Consider the following 23,951-nt stretch of genomic DNA (forward strand, 5'->3'; position numbering starts at 1 on the left):
GACACTATTGATACTTTAAAGAACGCCATTGACACTCTAAATTTATTTTTATTCAGGTATTAGATGACAACTTTATCTTTTTCGAGTTTTACTTTACAAGTAAAAAAGGCAAAAATATAGAGCAAATTAATCATTTTATTTGAAAAAATTAAGAAGTATAATTGTCATTTCAATTTTCAACAATAGCAAACAAACAATAGACTTAGCGTTACTTTATAATATTATTATCATAGACAAAATGATTTGAGCTTTTATAATATATAAAAGACATGAATTTTATAAGCTTTAAAAACTTTAATATATAAAATTATATTAAAATTTGTTCAAATCTACTCTAATCTAAATTTTCTGGCATTTAAACAGTGCCTAAAAAACAAATGGGATGTGAATGTTTCTTAATTCAAATTGAAGGATATTTTTTTTGTGAAATTTTCAATCGAGGTCCCCCATGTTTGTTAAATTTTAAGGCGGCCCCCAATTTTTGTTAAATTTCATGGAAGTATGTTTTTTAAGTCCTAAATTTCATACCGACTCTGCACGCAAGCGGGTCTGGACTCTGCTTCCCTGCGCACCGTCGCCATCTGATTCCCGTTTCTCCTCATTTGCAATTCGTCGTTCTCTGCTTCTCTTCCCAAACCCTAACCACGACGTACTTGTCGATCTGGAGATTGATATAATTTCTTCAGTTCTTAACTTGATTCATCTGGTTTGCCAATTGTTTTTTTTTTTTTTTTTTTAAATTGATTCTGATCTCTAATGTGCGGATTGAGTCGATCTGCTTTATCGGGCTCGGGAACTTCAGTATCTGTGCTCGATGATGGAGATGTCGGCGGAGGGTCCATCAGAGTTCGACATGGGCACCACCACGGAGTCGTTTCAGAAGTTCTTGGATTCGCAGAGGCAGCTCTTCCACAGCCAGGTGGACCAGCTCCAGAACATAGTAGTCATGCAGTGCAAACTCACCGGCGTAAACCCTCTTTCTCAAGAAATGGTGCGTGTTCTTTCCCTGTTTGGGTTCCAAGATAGGTTGGGAAAGATAAAGAAGGTCACAGTTTGAATCTTAGGGTTTTTTTGTTTGTTTGTTTTTAATTTTTTCTCATCCCGGAAAAGTGATAGTTTTCACTCCGAGTTGTTCAAAATCGAAAGTTTCTTTTCCTTTCCTCAGTCCTCGGCGAGCCGACGGAGATTGGCAACGCTATTTTATGTCTTATATGCGTAGTCCCTGTAACCCGTAATTGTCCTAGATGATTTATAAAGTCTTATGTTTATACGACAAATTACTGCATTTCTTTTTTAAACAAGGTATCTAGAGATTTTTTATTCCTCAAGCCCGTGTTGGACAACGGCTTGCAGCTCATGATTGTCAGAGTTGTTAATTAAGCAGAGTAATGAAGTAAATACAGATCTTAAAAATGAACATCAGCCTGTATACTTTGGATGGCACTTGACTACTGGCTGGCAATCAAAGTTTATTTCTTGAGTTTGAAGTGTTTCCTTCTGATGTTCTCATAATATACATATTTCTTGACAAAGTTAGCTAATTATAACTCATTTTTTGTTGGGAGGGGTTTACATAATTGTGCAGAGAGTAGAGTCTTAACTGTTAATATCTCCTAAAAGAAATGCTAATCAAAAGAGATTTTGATTTTCATGAATTTGAAAGTTCTTGGAGAGGTGATAGAGTACAAAAGAATTTTTACATATGAAATTTAATAAAATTTCCATGAACTCGATGCATACATGGGTAGTTACATTGCTCGTGCTGTCTGAATGTTTGTGAATGACCTATGTTTACATTTAACTATCTATTGCAAAACATTGAGCGTCGAATGATTCCTTGGTTTTCATTTTAACTAATTATAGATGATCCCTATAATCTTTTATATATGATTTCTTCATCTATTTAGATTCTGAAGTAGGTGAAATGAGCATTATTACTTTTCTTAAATTTAAGTTTTTAAATGGGCCCAGCTGTAGGCTGAAAATGGGTTTATATCATAAACCTTCAAAGTGCTGAAATATCTGGTACCTTCAAAATTCTTTCTGATATTGAATGCTGAACAGTCTACATGATGCCATGCATTATGAAAATGACATTTTAACACAATTTAGAAAATTCGTGCAGTTGATTCTGCGCTGAGATGTGTTCTGTAGTGCATAGTCTATAATTGAACTTAATTCTGATAATAGTGTGATGTGATAAGGTACTTAATACACATTTAAAGCTGCAAATTATGACTTCTTTAATTTTATAAGATATATTCTATTAAATAATCTAATTTTGAAGGGGTTGAGGAGTATTCATGCATGGTTTGGAAAGCTACTATGGTAAGCATGCCTTATTTTTTTTTTTGACTGGGTGAGATTCTAAGTAGGAATAAGGAGAAGACAAATCTTCATGATATATGATGAATTAAGCTAGTTTGAAGGTGGAGTTCCTGGATTTTACAATATTGTTGTAGAGAAAGATGCTTGGATTGGAGATTATCTGGTGTGGGGAGGAGAAAGTATGCATTGGAATTCAATCGCTCTGAGTTCCTTTCAAGTAGGGAAGGAAATAGGCCTGTTCAGGTCACAAAGAAAATTTTTGAATTGAATTGAATATAGTTGTTTCTTGAAATCGGAACCAAACCCAAATCTAGTTGGAACTGCATCAACTGGAAGTTAATTGGAACTCCCAGCACAAATTGGCCCATTATAAAATATCAATTTTAGACATGGTTATCCTAATAGGATAAAAAATTCCTATATTTTTTTCATTTGATTTAGCTGCACTGGCATACACTATGTGGTTGAGGGGAGAAAATGATGGAGCAAGGGAAGGAAACTTTTGTAGTGACACTTATAGGAAGCTTGTTTTAAAATTATTGATGAAAAAGTTCCTTTTAAAATTGTATGTTTTTACAATATCACCCATACATCTTTTATTGTTATAACTTTAAAGGGCTAATTTAAGGCATTTTAGAGTTAAGACATTAGATGGAAATACCTAAGGGGTTGTTTGGTTTGCGGCAATGTATCGTCTAAATATCAAATATTATATTAAATTTTTATAAAACAATAATATTACTTTTATTTAATAGATTGCAAATGTCAATTAAAATGTTAATTAGCATAAATATTAACAGTTTAATATATATTTTAAATATTGTCCTGTTAAAAAATTAATTATAATTTTCTTATTAATATTTGTAACTAAAATTTTTAATATTTTTAATTAAAAAATTAACTAAAATTTATGTTAATTAACAATTTTAATGAATATTTTAAATATTTTCTAATTAATGATTAATTAAATTTTAATGAAATTTTTGTAATTAATATTTTTAATTAGAATTATATATTTTAATTAAAATAGTTAATATTTATGCTAATTTAAAATTTTTACTTTTAGTCTATTAGTATTTTATTATTTTAAATCTAATAATATAGTGTGATTATATTATATTATAGGGGCATTATTGTCCAAAAGCAAAAATAGTGAGGGTAATTTGGTCCAATAAGTAGGATTCCCATGAAACTTACCTATGGGAGGAGGTGAGAATAGGATGCACATGTTTCATGAGAATCCTTATATTCGTACGGACGTGAATATGCCTGCTACGTCAAATTCTCATGCTCAAAACAAATGTGGGAATGAGATGCATGGGCATCACATTTCCGAGAATCTTGAAAGATTCCACAAAACAAACGCCCCTAAGTGTTTTCCCTTGAGATAACATTTAAATGGTAAAACAATTTTAATAGGTTGCAAGAAACTCATTAGTTAAATGCTAATGCGACTGAAAACAAACAAAAAAAGATGTAAAGTGATGGGTGTTCATGGCCTGACTAGCATACCTAATTCAATGGCTAGGCTCATGAACTTGCAAGCAATTGCAAATTGTGGAAATCAGGCTAATATTCTATGGTTATATTGCATAAAAACGAGAAAAAAAAAACAAAATCTAAGGATACTCGTACTCCTCATGGCCTTACCCATCAATGCATGCTGACTGTTGGTACCATTTGGACCAAAGGATTTGTTGGAATATTCGTCATCCAAATAATAGTATATTAACTTAACTAGACCATAATTTATTGTAATGTGTTGTACATAAATAAAATATATTAAATTTATTAAAGCTCTGGGAACATGCTGGCGTGCCTTGTATTTTTGAAATAGCCTCTTTTGCCCCTGCTCTTGCTCCAATTCTAGGTACCAACTCCTTGATGGCATGATTGTTGTTAGTATGTGAGGCAGTGGGTTGGTTTTTAAAAAAAACAAAAAAAAGGGCCAACAGGGAGGATTGTTTATTTGTGCCACTGTGGATATGTAGATCAAACCTGATGGGGAAGCCTGTATTTCAGATCAGTGGTTTATTCCCATTTCCTAATATTTTAACTTGAACTTTAATGATGATATTGAATATATTATATTATTCAAAACTTATTACAAAATACATTTGGCACAATTAATTTTATATTTAAATTTTGAACTTTAGGTAGGAGTTCAAATTCCAGTTTTTAAAATTTTTTAACAAAGACAGGGTAATTTTATTGCAAAAATTTTGGTTTGGTTGACTTTTCTAGGCTTGTTTGGCTCAGCTTGGTTTGGTTCCAAAACTGCATTGGTTCAGATTGCATTGTGGATTGATTCGGTTTAGTTTCATTGGCTGAACCAAGGACCGAACCAGATCTGTTTGGTCCTTGACTTTTTAGAATAGTAGGACTAGAATTGTGCCAAATAATCAAAATTTACGTTCAGTTTCTTGTTTTATTTGGGTTGGGTTACAGCTCACTTTCTAGATTGGGAATGAGAGGCAGTTTTGCCCCTTCTTCGAAAGCTTCTATGCTTCCTCCATGTTAAGGGGAAAGGAGGGTGGGGAGGATGATATTGTCGAGAGAGCAAGCTCCAATAGTAATTTTTAATAGTTTTTTATGCTTGTCTATCCTTGGAAGAGAATGTTGGGAATTTTCTGGCAAGCTGTTTGGAGTTTGGCTGCCCCTTGAAGAAGTCTTTTATTTTTTGTGTTTTTGTTTGTATGGTGACTAGAAACTAGCTCACATGATGGATTATATAATTAGAAGGGGATCAATGATACAAAACTGGTATTGCACTTACAAAAAGCGGGGTGGACTGCCTGCTCTCCCAAGTGTGATCTAGCCTCTGATTTTTGAGCTTTCTTTTTCATACTAACTGAACTTGGTTGAGTAATACCTAAGACAATGAGATTTAATCTTTTGAATAGTTTGTGGGTTGAGATCAAATGAAGGAAAACAACATAATTTGCAAAAAAAAATTCCCCTGCATCCCTTCTTTGGCACATTTGAAAGGAAAGGACTTTAGAATTTTGATGCTAGGAGCATTCATATGGGAAGCTTAGGGAGACCCTTGTCAATTTTCTTCTTTAGGTATTTTCTTTCATTTCTATTCTTTGTGTTAGTAGATTGGATGTCTTGTATAACCTGGATATGATCTTATATAATTCTTTATATAAATTTTGTCTTATGGAAAAAGCTATGATATATTAAAATGACAACTGATCCATATATTTTCCTTTATTCGCAGGCGGCTGGTGCTTTGTCTATAAAAATTGGTAAGTTTTGTTGTTTGAATGATAGATGCTGATAATGTTTAAATGATGTGCTTTACAAATTCATACTACATTATGTATAATTTTGAAAGCTCAAGGGATGTTTTGGGGCTTATTCATTGATTACTTTTCTTTAGAATTACTTTATCGGTTCAATCTTAATTTGTATGTTTGAGTTTTACATTTCATTTCTTGGAAACTTATTTGCTGAGCTTATTGAAATTTGGTGTTTTCTCATATGATTTCCAGTCAACTGTGTTTTTTCAAAATCATGAACACATTCTCATTTTAGAACTTGCTACAATGATTTTTTTTTTTTGCTGTATAATTGGACAAAAGAATTACTGTTGGGTTTTGGATGGTATTTAATGCATGATTAGAGTGTTCAATTACTGTGGACTTCTTTGTTTTGTGCATTTGACTGAACTATCTTCTTTCTAGGCTAATTAAGCACACTCTTATTGAAACTTTTGTCCTTTGTGATTTTTTGAGCTACAAGAATTTTTGGGTATGGTTTGCATTTTTTTTTCTCTCTTGTTTGGAGGGTGGAGTGGATTTTGTCCCACAGCAAGTTTTAACTCGCAGTATTATGAATCTGTGTGGTTGCTAACTAGCATATTGTATTCCACAGGAAAAAGACCCAGAGATTTGCTAAACCCTAAGGCTGTAAAGTATATGCAATCAGTTTTTTCTGTTAAAGATGCAATTAGCAAGAAGGAATCTCGTGAGATCAGTGCTCGTTTTGGTGTTACAGTCACACAGGTTTTCTTTTACTTAAACTTATTGTCTATTTATTTTAGTATCAGTTCTTTCTTTATTTCAAAATTATATCCCTGATGAAATATATTTTAGAAAGCTGGACCTTTGCTTTGGGATGGAGTTGGATTCCTTGCTTCTGTTTGGTCTTTTTCTTCTGGTTGTTATGACGTTTAATTGTTTTCCTCATGTCTTAGGAGGATACCTTATCATCTGCATAGTACATCTTTTATCTCTTAATGAAATTTCTTTTTCTGTATTTTGCCTAACCATGCATGAGAAAGAGGGAAACAATATTAAGAGGGGATACGAAAATTTGATATTTTGTCATTCTGTTTTTCCTTTCAACATGGCATTCCCATAATCATCTATCTAAATGGAAGATTTTGTTGGAATTATTCTCCACAAACTGCTGTAACTTTATATGGTTCCTTACCCATTGGAATTTCTGATTTATAGGTTCGTGATTTTTTTGCTAGTCAACGCTCAAGAGTGAGAAAGTTTGTCCGAATGTCGAGGGAGAAGGCTGTTTTATCTAATGCATGTAAACAACCCCAAGATGGGGTCCTCTTAAGCTCTGATCCTACCATACCTATTGATCCTGTACCATTGAACTCTTTGGGTCCTGCCAGCATTGGAGATGCACCTTCTAGCTCGACGCTAGATGAAGCTCTACTTGACGTAGATGATTCAGATAAACATTTCATTGATAATATTTTTAATTTAATGCGAAAAGAAGAAACATTCTCTGGGCAAGTGAAACTGATGGAGTGGATCCTGAAGATACAAAATTCTTCAGCACTTTATTGGTACTAGCTCGAACACTGTTTGAGCATGCTGATGCATCAAAGTGTGGATGCTCTTCTCTGACCAAACCATTCTCCTTTGAACTGCAGGTTTTTATCTAAAGGTGGTGTGATGATTTTAGCCACCTGGTTAAGTCAAGCAGCGACTGAAGAACAAACAAGTGTTCTTCTTGTCGTTCTTAAGGTGTTATACTTCCTCCATAGTGTTGCAATACTACATTCTATGCTGCATATATGTTGTTCCTGATTTTGATAATAAATTGGTTACCATGCAGGTTCTTTGTCACCTGCCACTACATAAAGCTCTCCCTGTACATATGTCGGCCATACTCCAAAGTGTTAACAGACTCCGTTTTTACAGGACATCAGGTGTGATTTTGTTGCAGATAGATATCTGTTGCTTTATGATAACTTGAGAATTTGAGCACACCTATTATACTGCTTTAATTGACAAGTGACTTACCTGGTCAACTGTGAATCTCTCTCTTTCTCCCCCTCCCTCCTGCCTCTTCTTTTAAATACATTTTTTTAGATGCTAGTTATGCAACTGGTGTAGGTCTTAAAGTTGACGTACCAAAAAATGAAAGAATTTCTAAATGTGCAAATGATGGTATCTGATGTATATTTCAGTGTCGGAAAACTTATGCTTCATCATCACGTGATTCCCTTATGAGTGTCTGCTTGCGGACGAGTAAATAAATGTGACTGGGATTTGTTTGTACTGATATTGGGGGTGTAATTAGTTCAATTTGGTTCAGTTTGATCCATATCAAAAACCAAATCGAACAAGGCCATTTTTGAAAATAAAAAATCAATACTAAACTGAAGCTGACATTTTTTTTTTTCCAAGTTTGGTTCTTAAACCAGTTGAAGCTTTTTTGAGTACCCACATTACTTAGAAAATTCAAACTTTAGATGTCAAAAGAACAATTCTAGTTCTTCCCAGCCTGAGCTCATTTATTCGGGAAATCATATAAAGAGGCCCATCAGAGCCGATTTACTAACGCCCGTGTATAAGCAGGCTCAGAGGCATGTGGGTGGACATCGGTAGGTAGTGAAATGGGGCAATGGGTTTATTTAATTTGTTGGGAGGCTGGCATTCTGCTGCATTTCTGATGTGGGATAGAATTCTCCCAAGTGTGCAGTTGAGTGAGCTAAGTAGCTTAACTGGATGTCTCCCCCAATAACATGTTTCACAGTAGAAGACAGAAGAGGGATTGGGTCTCCCCTCTTACATAAATCCCCCGTTCCCCCCTTTAGTTTTTCAATGTAATGGGATAGTAGGCAGATTGACTGATTTTCCCAGAAAAACCATTTCATTTAACTAGTAACAAAATGAAATATTAACTAATTAGCAAAATGGCTAAATAAAATGTTTTCTGAATGCCAGTGAGAAGTTAAGATAGTTTATTGTAAATTTTTTTTAGTTGAATAAACATATATTTTGGTGTTTCCTTGTTTGGTTTTATCCAAAATCCAAGACCAAAACCAAAACCAAAGCTAAAATCCATTTCATTTTCTTTAAATAAAAAGGGATAAAAAAGAGTAAAGTTGTGACGCTGATGGCCCTATTCGTCTCTCTTCCTCTCTCCCTTTTGTGAAACAGTTCTTCTCCCTCTCTCGTGCGCACACTGATGAAGGCTGGTGTAGGTTATGATGAGCCGAGCAATTCAGATCAGAGGAAAATCCTTTGATCTGCATTTGGACAAGGGCAAGGGGAGTTCATATTTGCTCGTGGTCGAGAAGAATGCCATTTGAAACAGGTGGGTTATGTTTTTGGAAGAGGCTGTATTGTGGTTCATTGATGAGTTGTCAGTTTTTGGTTAGATGGAGAGGGGTTTTTGGAGCTTTCGCAAGGGTGCTACAAACTACTGGCTGTTGATCAGGTGGACGATGGTGGGAAAGTTCCTGGAGTTCGGGTTGGGTTGGAAACATAGGAGGTTTTCTGTGTTCATTCCTGATGGCGCAAAAGCTGATGGATGGTGAAGCTTCGTGAGTGTTTTTTGTGACCTAGCGAAGGAGTTACAGAAATATTTGGGTGGTGTAGTCAAAGATGGTCATCCATGTTTCAGATCGTGGAGGCAGGTTGTGCTGAAAGGCAAATAAAATGGAGGTGAGGGTCTTGATCACCAAACCCTCTCTGAAGATTGAGGTATGGGGGCTGAAAAGGAAGAGAGATGCTGTAGGTGTGGTGGTGTGTTTCAGGCAAAACAAGGCCGAGCTTTCAATGTCAGCAGTCCTCATTAATCAGCCAGACCTGTCTGAGAAGGAGGCTAGGGTTCAGATGAAGAATGCTGGACTTTCGAAGACTACAATCACTGCCAACCAGTTGGATTTGCCTGAGAAGATAGTTAGGGTCCAACAGAGAATACGCTCTTCTCAGAGGTTGCTAGGGCTGCACTCAGCGGGGAGGATGGGAAGAGACATGGGCTGGGAAGTATGTTTCTAGTTTTGGACCTGGCCCAACTAATTGATAGAAGGATATTTATTTTCTTTAATAAACTGGGCCATATACTTGAGCAAGCCCAAGTCTTAGGTTTATCTGAGTTGGGCTCTAATGAGGAGTCTAAGGGGTCCCTCATTCCTTGGGCACTATTCAGAAAGTAAATGGCCAAAGTCAGGATGCTAGATGGTGAAACGGGGAATCAGATAAGTGCCTAATTTCAAGAATGGGAAAAACAAGATTTCAGTCCATAGAGCTGAGGAAGTGAGTAGTCTGAAGGAGGAGGTTTGACTTTACACCCACTTTCCAGCACTCCAAACTTCAAATTGGGCTGATCGAATTCTGGAACATGCCCAGTATTATAATAGTCAGAACTAGAATTACACTGGAATGAAAAATGAAACTAGCATGGAAGAGATAAAAAAATGGAGAGGTAAGGTGTAAAAAACTAGGAGCAGTTATGGGGGAGATTGATGATACCTTGTGTCTGAATTTTGACAGATTTGAGGGTTGTAATTTTTAAAGTGTATGCTCGTCAGAAGGCAGCTCGTATGTGTGCCACTATGGGGAAGGTGTTTGATGAGAAGAGAGAAAGTTCTGGTGCGACAGGGACAAAGTTTTTATGGCTAGAAGAGAACTTAGCATAGTGGAAGACTCTCTTACAAAGGAGGAGTTGGGTGTAGCAAATGGGGAAAGGAAAGGAAAGAAGGTTAAGAAATGGGGGGTATTTCCAGATTCAGAAATTGATGATTTGAGTGAATTTGATTGGGTGGGGGGTTGTTGTTGAATGGGATTTGAAAACAATAAGGGTACATTTTTTATGATTCTTGCGACAAAGTAGGGGATTTATTTTATGTTCATCCTCCCCCCTTGGAAGGTTTGGAGGGAGTGCATTTTCGACAATTTACAGCATAGGGATGGAAGATTGCCTACTCCCGAAGGGGATTCCCAAGGAGGACTTAGAAGCTCAAGATCTTTTGGATTAGTTGGATTTAAAGTTGAGTGATATTGGAGAAAATGAGGAGGTTTGCTTGGATGGTGGCAAAAGCTGTAAATGAAGGCTCAAAGAGAATTGGTGAATTTGAAGAGCTTGGTAAATTATGATGAAAAGGGTCTGAAAAGGGTTTTTCTTGCTTAATTTTATGTTGTTTCATGGTGTGATTTTGTTTTTTGTTTTTTTGTTTTTCCCTTTCTTTCTTTTCTGTTTTTTTGGTGGACTCCTTGTCCCCGCATTTTGTACCTTCTTTTCTCCCTATCTAATATACTTTCTTTTATTATCAAAAAATAAAAAAATAAAAAAAATAAAAATCTTAACTGAAACCAAAAGACTGAACCAAAGCTCAATTTTTTCTGGTTCTGGTGCAGTTTTCAGTATTTTGGTAAATTTTTGCACCCTTAAGTGACACAAAGTGACACAATGTAGTTAGTTTTTATTAAGTTACCCTTATTTTTCTTTATTTTTTTTCTTGGTTTTATTGTGGAGGTTATCTAATGCAAATAATGGAAGTTTCACTAGGGCTTTCATGGTACCTGGTGTTTTCATGTGCCTTGTTGGCATTTTTTTGTTCCCTTTTATCACCACCACTGGTTACTGAGTTGGATTCCTCAGGGTAATCCTCAGTAAGCAAAATCATCAACTGTACAAATAAGTATTGGTCATTAATAGACTAATTTATTGGCATTGGCTGGGTTAACATTTTGAAACATTTTCCATTTATAGAACTTCAAACTTTCCTGTATGATGTGTGATGTAATGTTTTTTTTTTTTTTTAATGCTCTTTGTGATATTTTTGAAACTCATTTATCTGATTTGAAGATCAGACATATCAAACAGGGCAAGGGTTCTGTTGTCAAGATGGAGCAAATTATTTGCAAGGAGCCAAGCTGTTAAGAAATCCAATGCCACAAAGTCTTCAAGTGATGCAGAGAATGAGATGTTGCTGAAGCGGAGGCAAGCCGATATCTTGACCTCCTGTACTCATAATTTGTTCAATTTTTTTCTTACCGTTAGTCTTTAATTTTGTGCAGCATTGGTGAAATAATGGGTGATGAATCATGGCAGTCAAAAATTGATTTACCTGTAAGTAATTTCCATAGACTAAATATATGTCTTTAGAAGCATATTTATGCTGTGGGATGTGCCTAATCTTCCTTCTGTATAGGAAGGGATTCTTGCTCCCTCATGCGAAAGTTCAGAAAGTTTCAGGTCTGAATATATATTCCAGTCAGACATATATGTAACCTGATAGGGATTGTTTTTGCTTCTTGTGGAGGTATTAAGCATAAATTTGTTGTCCAGGAAATTGGAACCCCAACAGGCACTGAAACTGTTGTCAGCTCCAGATGATTCAAACAGGAAGCATGGTCGAGGTGTATCTTCAACCCGTATCCTTAGGATAACTTTATGTTATTATTATTTTTTTCTTGAAACATGGTTAGTAAATTACAAATACAAGCCTTCAAAAGAAAATATAATGGTAAATTATATTCACTTTAGACTTGAGGTCGATTAGTTGAGGGAGAGAATGATTATCTTAAAAAATTAGTTAAGTGATGAAGTCCGTAATTACTTTGGAGTGTGACATGGGCTCAAATGCCACAAGACCAAGACTAAAGATGATAATGCCAGTTCTTTTTTTTTTTTTATCGCAGTGTGATTGATGAAATTGCTAAATGGCTTTCTAATCTTTTGGAAGCGCAGCATTAACGTTTAACAAATTTCGAGCCACATTCTGTGTAATTACGAATCTGCAGATTTCGAAAGAAATTCTATATAAAAAAAATTTGTTGGGATGGGCAAAAAGATAAACATTGTGATACCATTCACAAACTCATTTCTACATATATGAGGATTTAAAATTTAGGTTAAAAAGATGTTGATCTCTCCTAAGGTTTGAAAATTTTAAGAGACCTTCCTTGAGGTTTGTCAAGAAAAGCACAATTTTTTTTTTTTTTAATATTTTGTAAAAAGAGAAGTTTTGAGTGCAGCTATGTGTCTTTTTGGCAAATCTTATGGAAGGATTGTGATATTTTTAAAACCTCAGGAGGTCTTTGTCTAATTGTCAAAGCTTTCTTTGGTTACATCTCATGAGAGGTCTTTGACTAATTGTCCTAAAATTTATGAGTGTGGAGGTTTTTATCTTTTTGTCAAATATCAAGAGAGGTACGTCTTTTACCCTAAAATTTATGGGTGTTTGAGCGAATATAACCTTTAGCAGACTCTTAAAGTTTGGTTTGTTCTAAAATTTCAAGCTTCCCAAAGTACAGAAATTTCAGTGTATATTTCAATTAAAAAAAAAGTGATGAAGAATAATTGTAGGATGTGAAACGTTTTTTTTAAATGAGACTTGGTCAACTATTGCAAGATTTAGAACAAAAGTATTTTAAGCTGAACAGCCAGGTGTGAAATTCTAACGTTACTGCTGACTATATTTGATCTGGAACTGGTCAGTCATCTGATGAAGGATTACCAGGGTTTTAAATTTAATTGTGGCTAAATTTTTTATGTTACATAAGTGCAGAGATTTCACTGTAGTTTCCAATTTAGAGTTCCCCAATTTTTTTTTTTTTCTCAATGATGGAAAGTAACTGTAAGAGGTGGAATTTTTTTGTTAAAGACTTTAGAAACTATTTATAGGATAAAAAAAATATGTGATAAAGTAAAATGCGTCAATAAGATAACATAATAATCATATCAAACATGTCTAAACAATTATATATATGAAATTCATGTATCAGTTAAATATCAGTATTTCTTTTGAAAAAGGTAAAACAACATATTAAAAACAAAAAGAGAGTGCAACAAGAAATTCCAAGATTGGCTTGCAAAATCAGTTAAATATTGGTTATTATGCAATTATAAGCAAGTTCGGCATAGATGGTGAAAGAAAATGTTGTAGCAAATGAATAAAAATTTGAAACTCTGTCATACTCTTCTTATATAATTGTTTTTTATCTATAGAAAATTATTTAAGTAGGGTTGAGTCTCAAATTTTTATGTCAATAAAATTTCGTTACATTGTCAAATTTTTGACAAAAGTTTCATCCAAAATTTGGGATTTTGACAAATTTCAAAAGTTCTGTAGAAATTTGGACAAATTCTTAATATCAAAATAGGATATTGTGGCGGGATGCAGAAATTTTGGTGGAAATTTTGATAATTTCATGGAAGTTAAAGACCATCAACATTACACCTTCAGCCTTCAGCCAACAGATAGTGCTGAGTGTGAACAAAATACAATTTTTCATTTAATGGCACCTGTAGCTATTAGAATGGTAACTTATCCATGAACACCCGTTGTCTTTTTTCCCAAAGGAATTTCTAATGTTTCCCAGCTAAAACAGCAGCTACTTTTCTCCCTCCCCAACTTTTAATGAGCAAGGTATCCTGAGAGTGCAAATCTGGTGAGATTATCTGGGGCACTTAGTAATTCTTTTTGTCTTTTGACTGTTTGACATTACAATTAAGATTTAAGAGGTGGGGAGAGAATCCCAAAAGGCCAATTTACCGCACGAGAGGTTTTGGATTTGGATTTGTATGAATTTGAATGAGTTTTGTTTGAATTCACCTAAATTCAAATTCAAGACCTGAAATCTATACTTCCAAATGCAGTGTTAGGGTTTGATTTGTGCTTTCTGCATTAGGAAATCAACACTTTTTGTCAAGTGATTAAATACTCTGTTGAGAATAACATTGCATTTTCCATTAAAAACTTCACAAATGGTAAAATATCATTGATAATGTTGATAAGATAAATCCAGGTTTGCTGTTAAACGTAATGTTAAATCTCAACTTTCAAAATCCCTAACATTTGTTTGGACTGTAAATGAAAGTAGAATTAATTTTACTTTTATTTCCAAATAAATTTTGCACTTATTTTGTAATGAATTTTTGTGTTTGGCCTGCCATATGAAATTGTAGAATTCAACTTAAGTATCATGTTTAGATCAAGATTTGTTGGGGAAATTGAGCAAAAGTGTTTTTCACCCCCATTTTGTTGATTTCATTTCCAAATCCTTCCATTTGGGATTGGATTTGTACTAAGAGGAATCAATTCCATGATTTTGTTTGTTTGGGATTTTAATTCGATGATGCATTATGTCCAGATAAAGAAAATTAAGGATTTGCAAATGAGTTCTACAAGTGTTGCAAAATTTTTTTTTGCCATATGGAGTCTAAATTGCATATAATATGAATCTAGTTCTCTTAACAAAAGTGTGCTGATTCAATGACATTGGATATGTTCAGCATTGAAAGGACTTGTATGATTCTTGTACTTCTTTGCTTATCCTCTTTCAAATATGGGATTTTCTTTATCAGATGCTTCCCTTTGCTGCTGTAGCTGCTGGTTATTGGACATTGTCATTTCTTCTTACTTTATAGTCCTGGGGTTTCTGATTTCATTTCCTTTGTTGTGCAAACAGGATTCCTAGGGAATGAAAGATGACATTAATTTCACGTTTGGTTTACGGAATGAAATGAAATGAAATTTTGAATGGAGAGGATTAAGAAATCACATGAAAAATTTGGGTTTGTTCCATCTCATTCTATTCCATTCCGTTCCATTCTATTCTTATATATCAAACACACAACAAATTCCTTGAGGAAAAAGTACTGTTGAGTCTTATACTAAGAATGCAAGTACACTACCACTCAATATTGCTAATTATAGGTCAATACAGGCAGTTACTGAATTTAATGAAGAGAGTGTCCTGTAGCCAATGCACGGTGGAGAATCAGTGGCGGATGATTTTGTTGCTGCATCCAGTTTCACAGATGCGACTAGCGATATATTTTTCAATTGTTCTTAAAATAAAGGTTGCCTTTGGTTATATTCTTTCACTTCTACACATTAAACGTCTCCATTTTTAAAGTTAGTGGTTCCAGGAAACCTCGAGTTAAACAACTGTCTTTGGACCTTTTTTTTGGTTTGTGGGGGGGGGGGGGGGGGGAGTAAGTTCCTTGCAGTGAATCGACTTTTGAAATCTCGAATCAGTTAACCATTTCCAAATACCAAATCTAAACATTGAATCATTAGTTTTTTGTTTGATAATTGAATTTTGAGCATCTAAACATGTATTTTTCCTATTTTAAGCTTTTTTTTTTTTTGCTGAATCAAAAACCAATTAGGAAAAGGATTTTCTTAGTTCTTTCATTTACCTGATGATCAAACTCAAATGGTGACTATATAAAGTATAAACAAAAAATATTAAATTTTACAACCAATATTTTCTTTATGTGAACAATAAAAAAGTAAAATAACCAAATGAAATTTCTGTCATTTCCCACATTCTTCTAGTATCTTTGTGTCAAATTCACAAAACAGAAAAATTCAATACAACCAAACCATCAACCAAAATTAAATTCGGGACAAGAAATGTTCGCTTAAACTATAATGGTGTGATCTAGATACTCTCCTCAAAGGTTCAAAAATTATTTGATGGGTTCTTGAATTGTTGGATGTTTAACAGGATCTGGCTCGCTTTAATGCTCTTGAATTGTGGTTGCCTAATTGCATAATGCAACATTTTGAAGCTCAAACATGCATGTGTTGATTCATTGATCCCAAATTTGATTGTTCTTGGGGACTGAGTGTTGGGGATGATTATTTTTTATTCCAAAGCTGATTGGGCTTTGACATGAGGTAAAATTGATGATCATATTGAATATTCAGCCAAGATCTGTCCCCATTATGTGTCACCTTCCCCCCAATGAAAAAAAGCCATCGCCATTCCTTGAGAAGATTGACATATGTTTGCAACTGCATGGCGCCTCATCTGCAACCCTGGCTGGGAAAACGATAGTGCATGGTGCTGCAAACTTGCAATTGAGAATGGAGATATTTGAAGAAGAAGAAGAAGAAGAAGAAGAAGAAGAAGAAGAAGAAGAAGAAAACTAGGAGGGACAGAGCGGGAGAAGAGTATAAATATGCTTCTTTCCCAAATCAGATGTAAGGTGTAAGGTAAGAGTATAAAATTTAGCCTCTTCTCAGACCTATAAGTGCAAACAGCTTGTGCCATAAGGTATTAGTAAGCTCTGTAACAGTGCAACCTTTGCGCACAAAAAGCACGTTATTGGACCCTAGATAAGGATAAAAGAAATAAACTTGGATATCCAAAGTTGAAATCTGTGTGTAAACTCATTCCCAGAGGACAAATCATTGTTTTCTCTTTGGTCTGTTCTAGTAAGGGAAGTGACTTTGTATTTAAAGAATAGCAGAATAAATTGATCATGTGCATACAAAAAAGGTACAAAAATACAACAAAAAATAATTTTTTTCATTGTAAAGAGAGTGTGACATTTCTTTGCATAAGAAATCCCTTTTTGCAGTATTTCTGCTGTTCTAATTTGAAGATACAGGAGTTGAAGTACATCAACACACATGAGGGTGACAAATCCATTGCAAGAAACCTATTAGAAACAATAATACTTTTTCTTGTGTAGGAAGGCAAAACCTGCCAAACTAGTTTTGAATATTCTCATTAGAATGTTGTTTAGTGGGCAAATTCCGTGAATTTCCTTGAACATGAGTTTGATGGAAAATTCTTTGTACATATGGAAAATTCTTTGTACATAACTCTTAGAACTTACCCAAGGCATTAGGTTTTGAATCAAAAACAGTCTACACAAAAAATGCTGATCATTGATGTTGACTGGCTTAGATGATGCATTTCACTTTATTTAGATATATAGTATAGCTACCAAAGCCTTGATCTGTGGTAGGGAGGGGTGGGTTTGGGTTTGGGTCTTAAGTTTGAGACTTCCAATGGGCTAAAAGACAAAAGGATATATTCTAATAAAGGGCCCTTCACTATGGAGAAATAATCAATGATATGCTTGCTGTTTTGCATGTGAAGCATATAGTACTTTTCATGAGGCATAGATGTTTGGGTTTGAGCCTTCTGCTCTTTTAAAGACTCTCTCACATTGGGAAAATTAGGGAAATCATCACAAATTAAAGGACTGACAGGCGGATTGGGTGTGAGAAATTCTTAAATCAGCCTCTGAAACTTCAATCTGTGGATTTTGATAAATACATGTCAATTAATATGAAACTTGAATCTATGGATTTTGATAAATACATGGCGATCATGGGTGGAGAATTAACTTTGAAAGGTTTTCTTTTTTCTTTTTTTTGAAATTTTTTTTTCCCTGCTAAGTTTCTGTTTTCTGTTGAAAAATCCTCTTAGAATTTGATATGGTGACCTGAATGGTCATTGTGTATTACTTACATGAGGAATTAAAATGAAAGTTGTGTGATCTGAATAGCTTACCTAGAGCTTGCTTGGTCTCTTTTGGGGTTGTGTAGGAATCATGCCAATCTAAAGGCATTTTAAGTTATCTATGAGAGAAGGGAAATATCATTTGAATCACCTTAAAAATTAAAATCACTAAGACATTGAATCTGGATTGCTTATCTTGAGCTTGTTTGTTTTTTTTTGGGCTGTGTTGGTATCATGCCAATCTTAAGGCATTCTAAACTTGTAGCACCATAAATTTACATAGTGTTGAAAGTTGTGAGATTTCCTGAAAAATTTGTGACTGCTTGTAGCACAACTTGACATTTGGGATTGGATATTAATAGCTTTCAAGTTTATCTGGAGAATTTTATAAATCAGCTTTTTACGTGTTCTTTCAAGCCATAATTAGTATTTTATTTTTCTTTTTCTTTTTTTTTTCCCCTGGTTTTTTGATTAACCTCTATAACTAATTTGAATTTATTTTATAAACTAGACATGTTTGAAGATGTTGAAAAAATCAATATGAGAGAGAAAAGGTATTATCCCTGACTTTATTTAGATCTACGGATTGGTTTTGTATCTGCATATAACACTAAAAGATCAAATCATTTACAGTTCTAAAGTTTTATCTATTTATCGGGCAGCTTGGTAAGAGTCTATTGTGTCCTGAACTTTGACTCCCCTCACATATAGGGCGGTTTATTTCATTGGGTTGTTGATAAAAGTGGCATCAATGTTCAGAAATTCATGCTAGCTGTTGATTTTGTTTTGTGGTTCTTTTAGCAATTCTTCCCTTGTGCTTTATGTTTATATGTAAGTGGCTTAAAGGTTTCTGAATTTGGTGCATGCTCTTTTCGATTTTTTGTTATGTGTGGAAGAGGATAGAGTTCATTGCCTTGACTAGTTACAGAAACCAGAGAACGCAGAAAAGTTCAGCTGGTTGAACAACCAGGTCAAAAAGGCCCTGGCAGGAGTGTGCAGGCAACAAGAGCAGTGCCTGTGAGTCAAAGCCGTCCAATGTCAGCTGATGATATCCAAAAGGCTAAAATGCGTGCGCAGTTTATGCAAAGCAAGTATGGAAAAATTGGTTGTTCTGGTGAAAGTCGTATAGTGAAGACTGAAGGTCTAAACAAAACTTCATCTTCTCCAAACAACAGTTTGCTTTCAGCATCTAGAGCTAATGTTCAACCCAAAAATGAGGAACCTAAAAAACCTCCAACAGTTCCCTCTAGAATTTCTAATCAGATTGAGGCTCGTCTTGATCCTAAACAGAGTTTGGACCCAAAAGAATCTGCATGGGAGAAATGCAAAATGGTCCAGATCCCATGGCACACTCCGCCAGGTACATTTGCTTTGGTACTTTGTTAATGGCTCCTTTTACTGTTTGTCAATTTAGTTTTCGTGTCGATAACTTTACAGAAGAAAAGGCCTTGTTAGAAATTTAGAATTTTTAGGGAAAAGATGATGTGCCATTTAGGGAAGCATTAAAAACACGAATGTAAACTGTATCCATCAACCACATATTCTAATTTCTTTCTGCCCCCTTTGAAGTTTTCTTCCATTTTCTTCAATGAATAGGATGCAAATGAAGCCCTGAATTCTTTTTCACGTGGAAAAGTGACACATTGGTTCAGTCCTAAAATATGATTGCACTGCTGGGCAATTGTCAAACCAATCAATATTATATAAAAAATGTGCCCTTAAAAATAAAGATATTAGGCCCGTTAGGGCAAAATTTAACAGGTTTGAGGCATAGAAATAGTCTCTTGCAAAAATGTAAGGAAAGGCTGTGTACTATAGACCGATCATGGTCCGCCCTTTTCCCAGACCCTGCTTACACGGGAGCTTTGTGCACCAGGCTGCCCTCTTTTTTTCTTTTTTTAGGGCAAAATTTCCAGGTGACTGGCAATGTTTTAGGTTTCACTACCCTATAATGGAACCCTTCAAATAATGGGATCACAGGTTTTTCCAATAATTTTTTATAAAAATTATACACCAGCATTAGATGAATGTGAAAGATTTCAACAAAGGAAACCAAAAAAAAAAAGGATGAATATGAAATATCAGGTCTTAATTCATCCTATCAAGGAAAAGAGTTTTGAACAAATCTATTTCTCATCATTATGTCAAAATTCCAATTTCTATATTGCTAATGTATTATAATTGTTTAGGGACTGTAATTTTCTTGATCCATTTTTTTATTAACCATGGATGTCCAATGAATTGATGTGGAGCGAAACTTCGTTTGGAAAGGAGACTGTTGCTTGTATAGGATCATCTGGGGCTAACTTGAAAGGATGGTGCCTTGCCTGGAGGCAGAAGATGTCGAGGGTATTTATATGTCACATGAAATTGGGAATATTTTCTTTTGTTTTTCATAGCATTTAAATCAGTCGGTCATATATCTGTTGATTGGAGAAAGGTGAAGTTGAGTGCCAGAGGACTTGTATATTTAGTCTTCCAAATGAAGATATCTGATCTGTACCCAAAAATAGAATAAATGATCATACTGGCTTGAATTATCATGAAAGGTCTTTGATGGCAACTTTTTCTCAATTTTCAAATGCTATGGAAAGCAAAATTTAATATTTCAATTCCACATGGTGTCTGAATGCCCCAAAAGCTTGCTATTCAATGCCCTCCTGAGAGCTGCCGTCATTTTATGGCTGGCCAATTTCATCCCTGTTTTGGTTCTGAAGTTTGGTTGGAGCAGTTTTTAATGATTATGATGCCACTATTATTATTATTATTATTATTATTATTATTATTATTATTGTAAAATAATTTCTCTCCACAGATTCTTAGGGAAGGGGATTAATATTCTCTAAAAAGTGAGGCCAGAAACTGGTGCTGTAATTTGGAAGCAGGGTTTAACTCACAATAAGGTTATCTGATTTGCACTTATTTTTAGGTCTGAACCAGAAATAGGGGGATTATTTGGGGGAAATTGGATGTGCTGAAATCGATTTGAACTAAAAAAAGGGAAAAAAAAAGACAACAAACTACATACCATATTATTGGGTTGAAAATCCAAATCTGGTTGTTGGATATGCAGTCACTGCAGCTACCACATAACTGAAATTTTTTTACTTTTTCATTCACTGTAAACGGGCATGTAAATTAATAAAAAGGGCCCCGGGGGGGGGGGGGGGTGGGTTGTTCATTCAGCCAACATTTATTAGATTATTATTTCATTTATTTATTTTAAAATTGGGTAAGAGCAATGAACGTACGGCCATAAAGCAGGTTCACTATTTGAACTGGGATCATGAACTAGCCGAGGTATAAGTTAAGCTTCAATGCCAATTCAATCATCATTTTTCATTCAACTTCAATGAATTCCGTCTGTTCCCTAACCTGCGGCAGTGTCTAATCCTTACATGAGAATTGAAAGACTTCCATGTTATTGAAAGTATTAAACTAATCAATAACGCAATATGAGTTTTCTGCGTTGATGTTTGTCTTCCTCCCCTGTATCTGCCTTTATTGCTATTTACATCTTTTTGTTCGTGAAGGCACCTCTTCGGTGTTCAGTGACATATTCTGTGGATTTCAGCCCTTTTTTCTTTCTGGACTTTGTCCTGTCTGCAGAAATCAGGATGGATGGTCCTTGGAGAGTTAGTGCTGGCGAGAATAGCAAAGAAGTTGAAGTTCAAAAGAATAGAATCCACCGTGAGAAGGAAATTATCTACCAAACTTTTCAGGAGATTCCCCCGGAGCCCCGAGAACCTTGGGACCTCGAAATGGATTACGATGACAGCTTGACCCCCGAAATCCCAACGGTGCAGCTGCCAGATGTCGATGGCACAGAAACAGGGGTTTCTCCTCCCTGTGAGGATGGAGACACCTTATCAACTTCGCCGGATGGAAGCAATGTAACTACTTGGGTGGATGGAAACAGTGTAGCAGCTCCGGCGGCTACCTCATCCCAGACCAGTAATTCGAGTGCTCCCGAGCCCGATCTCGAGTTGCTGGCTGTACTGCTCAAAAACCCAGAGTTGGTATTTGCTCTGACTTCCGGCCAGGGAGGTGGCTTATCAAGTGAGGACACTGTGAGGCTGCTTGACATGATAAAGGCTGGTGGGGTTGGCTCACCGGGAATGGTAAATGGGTTAAGTGTAAGAACAGTGGAGAGGGTTGAAGTTTCTCTTCCTTCCCCAACTCCATCATCAAGCAATCCTTCCACGGTGCGTGAAACACCCTCATCCTGCAGCACTTGCCATAAATCAGGGGATCGTCAGAGTTTCCCTTTTTTTTAAAAAATAAAATAAAATTATAAATATATTTTAAAAAAAATAAAAATAAAAAATGAGGGCCCAAAAATAGTGTTCTATGCTTTTGCCTGGGACGGCTGTGGTTTTTCATGGGATAGCTAATGGTGTCCCATGGTGGGGGTATCAATGTGACAATGTCCCTTAAAGGTCTTGTGTCCCATCCAATTGTCATGTACGCAAAATTCCAAGGAAGCAACTTTAGATAACATTATTATACAATAAAAGTAGGAAAAGTTCATTCAAAGCTTTGTGTTGGTGGATTATTCCTAAAAATGGTAATCACCAAGTCTCCCATGCATTTGTTGCATGCAGAGAGTGACAATAATAGCAGTCGGACAAATTTTGTTGTTGTTGTTATTATTATTATTATTATTATTATTATTATTAATGTTTGATTATATATATTTTGAAATTTGCAGAGTGGATGGAGGCCTGAGGTTGCCAAGAATCCTTTTTCACAGCAAGGTTCAATGGCAAACAGAGTTGCATATGCCTCTCCCGGAGCTGCTATCTCCATCCCTGCTTTGGAAAAACATCCACCAACTGGCATGGTGCCCCTGCAAATTACTGAAGCCCTGCCATTGTCACAACAGCTCCCAGCTGCTTCCCCTGCATCTGCATTCTCACTACATCAAAATCCTATGGTACCCGAAAATAGGCTGCCCTCTCTAGGCTATTCTGTACATCACAGCAACCAGACCAATTCTCCAATTTTGCACTCGCTAGTCCCAGAAGCGGTTGTAAACATGAATAGTTTCTCCGTTTCCAGTACATCCTTCCTAAACCCAACGGCTGCACAAGTTGAGACCCTAGCAAACTTTAAACCCACACCGGTATTGAATACACCGGAGAGATCAGCCGTATCGTTTCCCCTCCCGCAAGCCTTATTGACTGTCCAATCACGGTCACAAATGCATTCTCATCAGCAACATCCCGGCTTAGCTGAGACTCAGCCTGACATGCCATTTCAACCCACCAGGCCATTTGGAAAATCAGGCTCCGTCTCTGATTCCTGGAGAAGTAGGCAGGGTTTGGCTTCAAATCGTTCTCTTGAAGCTAATCCATATGACCATAACCCATTGGTTGGGGAATCTGTTCAGCCTCCAGCGCTACCGGGTCCTCCATGGGAAAGAACCGAATTTGCGAATGAAGCAGATTTTGAAACATGGAGTCCGGAGGGTAGTCCATATAGGTCTTCCAATTATATGCCTGGAAGGAATTTTTCGCCGCACGAAATGCACTCTGGGCGGAGCTATAGGCCCGATAGGGCAAGGCATCGGAGCTCTTCTGGGTACTGGGATTATGGTAGGCAGGGAAACAGGTGGCGTGACCGTGACCGTGACCGTGACCGTGACCGTGACCGCGACCGCCGGGATCGGGGCTGGAGGCGGTGAATGGTGTTGCTTTGCCATTGACGGCAGCCCAATTGGCTGATGACCTGATAGAATGGCGTTGTGAATATTGGGGTTCCAATAGGGTGGTGAGGTGTTTGGAGTCTATAGGTGGAGGTGGTAATTTCAAATTTGAAATGGGTTTTGGGATGAGCTGACCGTTAGTGATTTTTTTGATCTTGCATAAATGCGCTTGAGATTTTCAGAATGTAGACAACTTCTGCACATTCTAGTGGGGTTGAGAGGGTCAGAGAGCTGCCATTCATCTTCATCTTCATCTTCATCTTCTTCTTCTTCTTGTTTCATTTCCGAGGAAAAGCATATAGCGGGCCTTTCTTGGGCTGGAGCATGGGCTGAAGTATTGGACTTTTTTAAAGCTTCTTCACTGAACCCAAATAGCAACAATAAAAATAGCAATAACAATAATAAAAGACAGCATACACTCTGAGCTAAGAGTTAGATCC

At 35.9% G+C, this 23,951-nt stretch overlaps 1 protein-coding gene across 1 annotated transcript; it reads left to right on the forward strand.

Annotated features, from left to right (window-relative positions):
- Positions 1 to 523: 523 nt before the first annotated feature.
- On the forward strand, positions 524 to 23,951 carry LOC131155717 (homeobox protein LUMINIDEPENDENS). Its single transcript, XM_058109067.1, has 13 exons — positions 524 to 991; positions 5,552 to 5,579; positions 6,208 to 6,338; positions 6,792 to 7,141; positions 7,229 to 7,322; positions 7,414 to 7,507; positions 11,403 to 11,532; positions 11,610 to 11,661; positions 11,744 to 11,787; positions 11,881 to 11,966; positions 18,733 to 19,164; positions 21,414 to 22,009; positions 22,516 to 23,951. The coding sequence occupies exons 1-13, from the start codon at positions 815 to 817 to the stop codon at positions 23,488 to 23,490; spliced, it is 3,189 nt and encodes a 1,062-aa protein (XP_057965050.1). The 5' UTR covers positions 524 to 814; the 3' UTR covers positions 23,491 to 23,951.

The sequence above is a fragment of the Malania oleifera genome, chromosome 5, assembly GCF_029873635.1.
Source record: "Malania oleifera isolate guangnan ecotype guangnan chromosome 5, ASM2987363v1, whole genome shotgun sequence".
NCBI classification, from domain to species: domain Eukaryota; kingdom Viridiplantae; phylum Streptophyta; class Magnoliopsida; order Santalales; family Ximeniaceae; genus Malania; species Malania oleifera.